The sequence below is a fragment of the Mya arenaria genome, chromosome 2, assembly GCF_026914265.1.
Source record: "Mya arenaria isolate MELC-2E11 chromosome 2, ASM2691426v1".
NCBI classification, from domain to species: Eukaryota; Metazoa; Mollusca; class Bivalvia; order Myida; family Myidae; genus Mya; species Mya arenaria.
Window position 1 is genome coordinate 54,298,833 of NC_069123.1, and position 12,079 is coordinate 54,310,911.

The window sequence follows — 12,079 nt, forward strand, 5'->3', positions numbered from 1 at the left end:
AAATGTATGAATGAGATACCGTAGTTGGTGAATTGGGATACCACTGTCTTGATGCAAACTGTTTTAACATAAATTTCATGTGTATGCACACAATTGCACTTCACTTCTTAAATCAGTTGGAGAGTTAATTTCAAGATGATTTGTTATGTACTGCAGATGCAGTTTGCTAATTAATTGACACCGCTACAAAACACTATTTTTCAGTAAATGAGGTTGTGGTATGGATGGGTTATTTGACATACTGTAAGTCAATTGTAGTTTTCAGTCATATAAACAGCAGAGAACAAATTCATTTTAAGATTTTCTGTTGAAAACTAGAGTAGCCTGCTCTACTTGAACCTGACAATGCAGCTGTGTTATATTGCGTTAAAAGGCTCACAATTTTGGTTGATGCAACATTTTTTTCATGCATTATCCTGTTGACTCATTTGACTGACATGATCAAAACCAAAAAAAGCTTACAATTGAGGCAAGATAAAAAGTTTGTTTATATAAGCAGATATCTTGGTGAAATTTGTGGCCAAGTAGATATAAATCCAAAATCATTTATTGAAATAGTAAACGTTTGGAACGACTATATGTATTTTTAGGTTCAAAGCTCTGTGCACCCGACCACAACAGTATTATTCCTTATGTCTTGCCTCAACAATACTTTATATATGAACTGCTTTCAAACTTCCTAAGAACATAGCTCTGTGGTATATTTCAATACAAAGAGTCAACAAGAGCTGTCACAGCATGTTATGAATGGGACATTGACCTTTGAACAATGTCAGTTCATAAAAAAGGGAAAAAAAATGCAACGAAATGTCCATTATGTCTAACCAATATTGCTGGTGCATTTGCAAGACCACTTGGCATTACGTTTGTGCCATAGGATTGAAACTCCTCTATCCTTTATGCGTAACAACAATACAGCGTGGGTCTATTGCCTTTATGTGTCAAATACATTAAAAAAAAAAATGCCTCTGAAAATAAAAAATACCAACAGGACACAACCAACTATTCTCGATGTCCTTATATGCAGCATTCCATAGTAAATAAACACTAAGTGTGACCTTGACCTTAGATGTATGGACACGGGTCTTGCGACATGTCTACTTGGTATGTGAAACACACATGGCAAGTTATTTGAAAATTTGTCCATACATGAGAAAGTTACAGCCTGGACATGACCACCTATACACTAGCTATGTCCTATTTGCAGCATTTCTTACTGCATTCATACACTAAGTGTGACCTTGACCTTTGAGGTAGGGATATGGGTCTTGCAGGCAACACATCCTCTATATATGCCAAACACAATCATGTGGCAAGCTATTTTAAAATCTGTCCTTAACAAGAGAATGTTACAGCTGGGACAAAAGAAGTTGAGCCACACTAACGGATAGACAGATCGACAGACGGTGCGATTTTAATATTCCCACCTTCCGATGCATATAAACACGCCGGGTAATCATTGGAGCCATAACATTTTGTTATGTGTTGAAAATGCTCCAACATGTCTTCCGTTATAGTGCCAATAAGTGGAATATGGATGTAAACTGTGAGTATGGTTTCTTATTTTTCATTTTTAGAGGTTTATACGAGTAAATTTAAAAAATTGGAGAATGTAGTTCAACAGAGGAATGGCCATGAGTTGTTCTAAATGTAAAAGTTCTGAATAAAATTAATATCTAATTGTTTAGAACTTGCATAACTTGCTAGACTAGAAGTCCAGTCAATTTCAATCCATGTGAAGGAGAAAGTTTAAATCAACAGTTCATATTTTATGCCAAAAAAGTAATCGATTCATCTTCATAAAAAGCCACATACCATTATTATTTAAAACATATAACCATTAGTCCAACATCAGAGAGATGTAGGTTAATAAATATGTATAGTGCCTTGAAAATAATGACAAGATTTTCACACCATTTTGCATGAAAACATGTATTTCACCAAGGTATTAAAATACAGATCGACCATTTATTTTTCTAGTAAAAATTGAACAATGTACCATTTGCAGTCTACAATTCACTTTGTACAATGTTTTTAACCAATGCACTGTTCCCTGAAAACTAATTTGCCATGTTCACTATATATCACAATGAAGGAACCAATGCAGATTGTGGATTTGTTGACTGAAGTTGCTCTGGTTTGTTCTCTCCTCTTTTCTTGCATGCAATCATTAACACCATAAGTATTGGTATATGAGCTAGAGTGAATCTAAACAGTTTTCTTGAAGAGTTACTGTCCCCTTTTCTGTAGAAGTTCCATGCCAGGTATGACATGTACACATTCAGGGGCAGTGAATATGCCACAAAGGTCCATGTGGTGAGATCTACAAGCGGGGCAACCCCACAAAGTCCAATCATTCCAATGCTGTGACGTAGAGCAACTCGCTTGCACATGTCTGGTCTCACCACGCTCGACATGCGGTAGCCCCCACGGGAGTAGTCTGGACGGAGGTTCCAGGACAGAGAGTTGAAGTGGGGGAACTGCCATGCATAGAGAATTGCTGCCAGCAACCATGCTCCTGAACATATAGTAGTAAACAGTTAAGTATTAAAAAATAAAACATATTATACTTTTTACTCTTGATAGCTTAAACTAAGTCCCTGTATCTTCAATTGGTTTATTAGTATTTATTCACTACTAGTAGTTGCAGAACTGTAGATTGAGAAATATAAACAATAAGAAGATTAAATGTCCTACACAAATTGTCATTATGAACATCAATGAAATATATGTACATAAAATTAAGTGGACATCTAGAGCAAGTTTTATTCTTGGCCAAGTAACTACATGCATGACCAATACTTTAACAATATTACAACAACAAACAGATGAGTGAATAAAAGATTGTTCCATTGACAATCAATGCACCAATATCTTTAAAGTATGTTACTTTTAAACTTTGATAGGTCAAAAGTAAGTTTACAATATACATGAGACTGAAAAGATTTCAAGATCAAAATTTTGTTTGATGAGAACTCTCTATAAAACAGATTTCTTGTCATTTTCCTCCTTTCTATCTTTTCTTTATTTTTCAATATAAGACATTACCAAACATTGAACAAGGTCAAGTTTTAACTCAACTTTTGAGACATTTACTGATACCAGGATAAACAATGGGTCACGATGACCTGATTTATGACCTTGTTGTCTCCTATCTCCACTACATAACTGGACATTTACCTGGCTCAAGGCCCCCAGTGCAGGCAGCCCAACCCATCATAGGTGGGATGGCACCAACCACAGACCCAACCCATGTGTTTGCGATGCTGTACCGCTTCATGGGCGTGTACACCATAGTGTACAGCCCGAGGTTGAAAGCCCCCAGCGCAGCTGTTACAGGGTTTACCCCTGCAGCCAGGATTCCAACACCCATTGTACCAGTTATCACAGAAAACGTAGCAGCATGCAGGGGACTGCAATAAAAAATTACAACATTCTTTAGCTCTTACTGTCAGACAAATGTATAAAATGTTGTTTATAATTCATAGTTCTGTACACCAGTAAATACTTTCCAAATAATCTTACCTCAAATGACCCCTGACAAGGACTCTGTTCTTTGTTCTGTTCATCTGCGCATCAAAGGGCACTTCAAAGAACTGGAAAAGAAAACAATCTATTCAATCCCTGTAATTCATCATTTTATGCAGTATATGAACACCAAATGTAGCACGGGCATTTTACTTTTCAGTTAAGTTTTTTGCTTTGAAGATTAAACATGAAATGTTTCAAACACAAGGAAGACAGATATTTTATAGCAGTTACCGGTATGTTTTAACTCTTATGATCTGTGTGAATAGTTCTAGACCCTATTTGACATTTTTTTTTTTTTAACCAGGGGCATAGCTTCCTATAGGCTGTGTAGGCCGCGGCCTACACAATTTTCAGTAAAACAATAATAAAAATGCCAAATCTGCAATAAAAACTTAATTAATATATCGGAAACCAGGTATTTCAAATCTATCTTTTTCCTTTTCACTAAAATACACATTCATACGACATGAATGTTACGTATATAATTTGTCGTAATTTGCATACCAGTAGTCTGCGCTTTGACGAGGTTTATTACATAAAACATTTATTTAAGGTAAAACATATTGATATCGTTACTCTCATTAATGTTTTTACAACAAAGAATTATACGCTAAAACGCACCCAAGACCACCTAGCTAAAACGAAATCCCAAGGATGCATGCCCTCGTGCCCCCCACCCCTCCTCAGAGAGTGGCCTACACATATACGTTCGTCAAGCTACGCCCCTGATAACCAAATGTATTTTTGAGATAGTTTTACCAAAAGTATGCAAAAACTGCTTGTCAGTTTTTGTTTGCCAAAGTAGTGTCTAGTAAAATTATTTTATTCAACCTATGAAAACTACACCATTTAGTTTAAATAACAGTTACCTGATTGATGGAATTAGCTGAGCAGGATGTGAGGGCTGTCCCAGCAGTACACATAAGAAATGTGCTTAACATGAAAGGGTCAGGCGCCATGGCGTACCCAGCCATTGTGGTGATTACTACCAAACCTGCAATTATATACCGAAATCCACATAACTTATAACATACCATATGATACTCTAAAAAGCAATTATAACATCATGGCAATGGTATTGCTGCTAAACTACATAAGCCAAAAGCTGAACAAAACAAAACTGAAAACAATAAACATACTAACCAATGACAATTATAAGTTATTTTGCAAAAAAAACCCTTATATTATAGAGAACATCATTCTCCATGGAGAAAATTAAAGGATATTCATACAATGTCATGAACATTCAATGCTGTCAGAATTTATCCCAAATGTACAACTAACAAAAAAGATCCTTTTCTTACCTGTCAGTCTGATTTTTGAAAGTTTCATGTAGTATTCAGGTAGCTTGTTGTAGTCCAGTTTCGTTTCCCGCCACAATACCTCAGTGATGGATTCAATATTTTGAGCTGGGTTTGTGTTATCCATTTCCAGTTCCTCCACGTAGTCAAGATTGATTTCCAAAGTCTCATCTCTGTCTTTAACGTTCACTTCTATTGGCTTACTTGATGATTTGTTTATATCAACTGTCACCGAGCTCTTTTTAATATATAAAAACAAATCATCATCAAAAGTAGAGTCCTTATCAGTGGCTGAATTGGGAATTATGTCATTTTCCTGTTTGTCTACATAGAGCAGCTGTGGCTGTGTAATCTTGCTGCGGATGTTTTTAGGAACCCTGATGTTCAGCTGCTTTCTCTTTAATCTGGGTCTTTCCAAAGCTTGATTGTGAGAAGACCCATTATGTCCATGGTCACATTCATCAGTTAGAACTTTCGGTTTAGTTGCAAACTGAAAGATATAAATGAAAGGAACTAGAAACCTACTTTACAACAAGAATTCTATAAGCTACAAACCCCGATATCTGTTTTGTTATCATCATAACAGAACATACAGATATTGATATACTTATATATACGGTATCAGCTATCAGATCCAACAATAGCTGAGTGAATTATCATTTATAACTATCAACTCTCCAATCAACTCTAACTACTTTGTTAAAAATATTCATGCAGAGGTCTGATTTCTGAATATTTCACATGTCAAATGTGTGAATATATAACCGGGCAAAATGGACAAACACCATCATTTATTTAAGTTTATATGTGTGCCATTCATTATGTGATAGTGGAACATTTAACGATTTTCTATACACATATTTTCTCTCAGTATACTGTAGATTCAGCAACATTTACACTAGATTGTTAACATTGTTTAAGTCTGCGAAACAAAAAAAATAAGCATAGGCCATTTGGGCCTATAACCTAAACAAATCCATAGGCCCGACACATAATTCATAGGCCCAAAAGAAAAATAACAAGTTTGACCACTTCATAGAGTATTTAATGCTATTCTCTTGTAAAAAGGACAACAAAGAAAACACATGGTCCTTGGCCATCTTTACATCATCATCATCAGCATCTGAATCCTCTGAGTCAAAGCTGTCAATTGTTGTCCTCCGAAACATACATATTTATTATATTGGACGATTCAATGATTTCAGTACCATATACCGTTCAAGTATGTAGGTTATTTTATAAAAAAATCTATCTATTGCTATTTGCTTTGGTGCAAGTCGAGGCTAAGCATCTTAGCAAATGCCAAAGATACGAAACAAAACTACCATCTATTAAGTTATTACGGAATTTCCGTTAGCAAATCAGTGCACGGCATAGTGAAATCGGAACATGATGATGAGTTGTAGTGATCGTGAAGGTCAATGCATCTGGAATATTGATTATTTAATATAGTACAAACAAACCATGATATCTACCAGTAATTGATGCGAAAGGTGACAATGAAATCACCTGGTCAAATATGTGAAAGTTATTAAAATTATTTATTGTTCCACATGAAGTAGTTTAGCTGCAATAGATCAACTCTGTGTCCTTTTCACTTCAATGTCAGTCATTTGCCAGGTCACAGTTCATTATAGCCACCTACATGGCTTTCAGGAACACATTTAAATTATGTTTTGCAGCAAACAGAAGAATACAAACATGAAAAAATAACAGCTCTTATATTTAGATATGTGTCAAATTTCATACTATAACATTAAAATAGTGTTTGCAAACACATATTCGCGACTGGGCTTGATCAATGTTCAATTCTAAACAATCACGAAAGTCACGAAAGTATGTGACAAAACGATTTTCTAAGTCGAGGCGCGGCAATTTTGATTAATTTATGTTTTCTGCATAAATAAATTAATGTTTTTTAAAGACATGAAGTCTGTTCTGTACCTAATATCGCATTCCATCGCTGAAAATTGATCAACTGGTTCTGTTATCGGCTATTCCATCTTGACGTCATCAAATGGCAGATAATTTAAACAAGAGGCCCAAAAGGGCCTATGCTCTACTGGCATGGCTTTTGTGGTCATATCAATCCAGAGCATGTATGTATGGGTAAAAGGCAACAGACATATAGTTTATGTTTTGTGTTTGGGTTACCTGAAAACGTAGCACGTTCAACATCTGAGCCCAGAAAGTATTGTAAGCAGATTAGTTGCATGAACTATTTTAATATGTGCCAAGTAAAAGTCATCTGACAAAAAAAAAAATGCTTTCAAAACTGTACTCATAGTAAAATTTTCTGTAGTTTTAAAAGTTAAAAAAAGTTGGTCAAAAGGTCAAAGTCAAGGGCATCCTAGGACAACATTGATCAATTTGAACAAACATTCACAATCAATTGTGCTGAGATGGATGCACGAACACACAAAAAGATTTTTTCCAGATTTATGTTTACCAAACCTGTGAACCCTGGGTGTGGCCAGTAATGACACCAGGTGCATAACTTAAACATTCACAATCAATTTTGTTAAGATGAATGCGCAAACTACAGAACTTAAAGCTAAAAAATGGCCTTTGGGCTTTCAACAAGAACAAGGCAGAGTAATTCACAAAATCAACTGCAGAAGCAAAAAGCAAATTGTCTCTCAAAATCCTTGACTTGCAAATTGTCTCCCTTAATTCTAGACTTGAATTAACATATACATGTAAACTTGGCTGAAAATAGAATTCGCTCATGCAGACCTGGCTAAAAATAGAAAGCATTTCTTTAAAACTTTCATGGCCCATAATCTAGGCATTCATGGGCAGATCTTGCTGGTTTTCGAAAGGAACCAAGCTCTAATGGATATCTAGATACTGTACAAGTTTCATCGAGATATAATCAAAACTGAAGACTGTATCGTGTTCACAACCAATTGTTTACACAATAGCATTTTTTTATACCATCAAGGGCCATAATCTAGGCATGCATGGGCGGATCTGGCTGATTTTCGAAAGGAACCGAGCTCTAATGGATATCTAGATACTGTACAAGTTTCATCGAGATACAATCAAAACTGAAGACTGTATCGTGTTCACAAGCAATTGTTTACAGACGCACGGACGCACGGATGCACATACTACGTACACATTACCATCGCATAAGCTCTTCTGGCCTTTGGCCAGTAGAGCTAAAAAACGGTTAAATGTATTTGAGAGTGTATACGGTGAAGCATTGTAATGCAATCACACACTTTATGATTCATTTTTGTGGACACGAAAAAGAAAATCGATTATTTGTGAAATTAAGCAAGTATTCGTCCATAAAAAATGATAGGCCTGCCGGGCGTACTCTCTGCCGATTTTGACAGGCCCGACGGATTTTTTATACGCCACGGGCATCGGGCGTGTGGCTTATTTCGCAGACTGTTATTTTGACATTTGATCTAGGGACCATCATTCTTTTTTATATCCCTTTTTATATGAACTTGACCTAGATTTTATAAACCCTCATTCTAGTCCAAATAATTGTACGTTGACGGATTTTTTTTAGATTTTTGATATACAGTATGGCAAATCCTTCACGTACAAATTGTTTAGTATCAAAAGTAAGTAGTTGTTCCGATCAGGATTCCGGGTTAAAGCATATAGCGTCTGTAAAATATCATAAAAACAAGAAATATTACCAGATAATGTTATTTTATATTAGTTGCGTACACAAAAAATAAATATCCAACTTATAATTATGAGTTTGACGGCTTTTCTTCTTTTCATTCTGTCAAAACATAACGATATATACATGACGGGCACCTGCAAGGCTTCAGGGCACAGTTTTAAATCGCTCGGAACATTTCGGCCATGGCCGAGTTGTTACGATTGTATAACGAGGTCTACGCATTAAATGCTTGTTTAGTGCAAAATTATAGCATTTCACTTACATGGTAAAATATGAATATAACTCTTTATGATCAATTTCAACCATAAAATACTTCACTTAAAAGAATTTCAATATTTTTAAAACACCCCCGTTTTTTGCACATTCCCGTTTAGACGTTAGGGATTGGAAGAATCCCGTAAAACACGTCTATTATTTTAGACTAACCCTCATTCCAACCAAGTTTCATAAGGTTTCATTTAAAATGTCAATATAAAGAAAAGAATGGCCTCTAGAAATTAAACAATATTTGCTTGTGGACAAGTTATCAAACAAGACTATATGCTATAGACAAAATCAATCTTGAATTCTTAGAAGCACACAAACATTCTGGCCCGAGTTTCATAAAGAAAAATAAATTGGATAAAATCTTTGGCAGGGTCTCAGATTTAAAAGATTTGAGTGAGTTTAAAATTGACCCAGATTTCATTTATAGTCTTTTTTTTTTTTAAAGATTTTGTTTAAAAATGTGCCAAGAGTGTATTCAGTTGTTGTTTTTTTCCATTATTTGGCAATGACCTTCTTTATGGTCAAACATGATGATCTATGACTAAACTTGCAAAGATTGATTTAGATTCTATGGGTAGAATTTCTGTAAGAAAATGTTGATGCTACAGTGCATTTTAAAATATTGACCATGCACAAGTTGCAGACAGGTGGAATAATTGCCTATTTTTTAACCAAGCGTCATATGGAACTTGAGGAAAATCATCTGTTTTAAACATTTCTGGTTTATCAGTATCTCACCAAGTAAGGCATTACTTTCTCTTATGAAGAGGCATCAGATAATACAATAACCAAGTTCTATCTTACACAATAAACAAGTTCTATCTTACAAGCAAGCACAATTCATTTCGGAAGTCTTATTCAACTATTACATAATGACTTTGTGCCATTGTTATGCTTCTTTTGCATTGATTTACACTATGAATCTGATGTCAATGTTGACCCTAACAGTGATGTTAATTAACTTCTGCAACTGAATCTGGCAATGTCATTTTGAATTACATTAATGGTTGACAATGCTTTTTTTCTGTGAGCGCATCTGCAGCATTGTCTGTTTAATTGGTAATTTGCATTTACAGTCAGTCACATTATAGTAATCATTAGTTCTGGCTTCCATAACTTTAATGTAGCTATTCATTTTTTTATGTTTACTCAGACAACGCGAAAACTTTTTTTTTACAGGACATTGCGACAGGTAAACACTGAAAGTTTACCTGTCGCACCAAATTTTTACCTGTCGCAATGTTACAAACAGTATTCAGTTACATCAGCCTAAACCTTGATTTTCAGCCTCTTTTTTAAATAAGTTTTGTAATTCCCCATTATAACAGGTTTAGATCTTTTTGGTTAGATTTGTCCTACAGTACTATAATAAATTACAAAAAAAGCCAAACATCATGTAAAAAAAATCAATATTCGAATCTTATAAATGTCATAATTTTTTCTTTCCTTGCCTCCCAAAAAACTCATATCTGGTTCGTCTACCCATGGAACTTGCTCTTTTAATTCATCTTTAAATTAAAGATACAGTACGGTTATAAAATGTAACAAATTGTACTACAAGTCAAACTCAGGCACAACATTTATGCAAAAACGAAAGTAGAGTTCTTGTTATTGGCAATGTTAAATGGAGCGGAAAGAAAGTCAGCTCGGTATATTAATCATCATATTTAAATTAACACGATTGCCGGGAACCACTTCGCCGAAAATAAATACATACGGAATTTTGTAATTTCCGAACATTTCCGTAAAATAAAAGTATTAGATTACGAGCTGAAATCGGAACCTTACGCATTTTATCGGCTTTTACGGAAACATGTCAAAACAGGGTTTACAAATAGTGATACACGGATCAACACGCTGATTAATCATGATATAATAGTTAAAAAAAACTCTGAACATTTATTTAGAAACTGAAAGTAAATTTTCCGAAAATTAAACGGTGCTGACTTTAATTTTTCACCGGACATTGTGACCGACCAAAACAAAAGTTTCGTCGGTCAAAATGGAAATATACCGGACATGTCCGACTGTCAGACGGACATTAGCATTGTCTGGTTTACTACACATTAACACAGTTAAACACATACCAAAAGGTAATATGTAATGTGTTCTTGAGCTGAGTAATCATATGCATTAAAGTCATTGGCAACATCCAAGAAGATGGCCATTTTATTTAGTTTGACCAGCTTGAAAACAACCAAGAAGAAGTCTAGTCAACGTCACTGATCTGTCATCGTTTATCAGTGGTCTAATCATTTTTAACAGTTTAATTAGTGTTGTTGTTTTTTTCAAACTGTTTTGTATGGCTACGTTAACTCTTTAAACCTCCAGTTCACTTTGAATTTGAAAAATGTATATAAGAATACTTACCCACTTGGTTAAGTAAACATTTTTGATCAGACAATTTGGGTCGAGACAATTTCTACATAACGTTGGATTCTTCACAGGAGTTATTCCAGATAAGCCGCTGTATAAACGTTTTCCGTTTACAATTGGTGAGCTGGCTTTCCGTAGATACTTTGCTTGAAAAAATGACATTGTCGTTAACGTTTTTATCACATATTTCAGCGTTTTATAGTATCAACAAAAGTAAGAAGTTCTGTTCCATGGGCGCAGCCATTTTGTCAAGGTTAGGTCTGATGGAACCCAACGTCACCAATTAATGGCAAGAAAATTTCGGACTAGATTATGTTGCAATTTTTCATTTATTGAGTGCTGTAAAAAAAACTTACACTTTGATCGTGTTACGCCTCGCATTCCACGAAAAAAACATTTGGTTTTATTTATTTCTATTTGAGTTATTTTAATACAATAAGTGCCAGTTTTCAATCCCCTTTCCTTTTTGACCAATTTCAATAAAATTTGAAATATAAACCCTTCATGAGGCACTTCCAATATGTATACACAAAATAACAATTATTAATTTAAACAAATCAGTTGTGAGTGTAGTTCACGTTTTTAGTGGATTCCTGAATCACCCCGCACCGGGCCGTGACGCCATCACCGTGACTTAACTTATTATGTTGTTGTTTTTAAATGCTTTTAAATAAAGTGGCATACCATATATTAGTGACTGTAATTCACAATCGGCAAATCCAGCCATAAGTAGGGCTGAATTAATAAAAACTCCGATGTTTCAGTACTTTTTGAGTTAGTGTGCGGACAAGCAGCTTCCTTACTAATGTCTTGGGCCCTCAGCGCCTATTGTCTATAACTAAATATGAATGACTGATGCTATTATTGTGGTTTTGGGTGACAAATTAAGGTATGCCCGACGGGCGCAACCTTGGACGGATAGACAAAGCGGCGACTGCATGCGCTCTTTTCAAAG

General features: G+C 35.1%; 1 protein-coding gene across 1 annotated transcript; it reads right to left on the bottom strand.

The window, feature by feature from the left end:
• Positions 1 to 1,724: 1,724 nt before the first annotated feature.
• Positions 1,725 to 11,383, bottom strand: LOC128244588 (protoheme IX farnesyltransferase, mitochondrial-like). Its single transcript, XM_052962585.1, has 6 exons — positions 11,119 to 11,383; positions 4,836 to 5,322; positions 4,401 to 4,525; positions 3,526 to 3,596; positions 3,181 to 3,413; positions 1,725 to 2,518 (listed from the first exon to the last, which is right to left on the bottom strand). The coding sequence occupies exons 1-6, from the start codon at positions 11,284 to 11,286 to the stop codon at positions 2,085 to 2,087; spliced, it is 1,518 nt and encodes a 505-aa protein (XP_052818545.1). The 5' UTR covers positions 11,287 to 11,383; the 3' UTR covers positions 1,725 to 2,084.
• Positions 11,384 to 12,079: the final 696 nt, after the last annotated feature.

Coding starts and splice junctions, on each gene's coding strand:
- LOC128244588 (XM_052962585.1), bottom strand. CDS start 11,286: ATGTCATTTTTTCAAGCAAAGTATCTACGGAAAGCCAGCTCACCAATT. Junction 5,323..11,118: donor ATGTTTACTTAACCAAGTGG/GTAAGTATTCTT, acceptor TATATCTTTCAG/TTTGCAACTAAACCGAAAGT. Junction 4,526..4,835: donor TTCAAAAATCAGACTGACAG/GTAAGAAAAGGA, acceptor ATATAATTGCAG/GTTTGGTAGTAATCACCACA.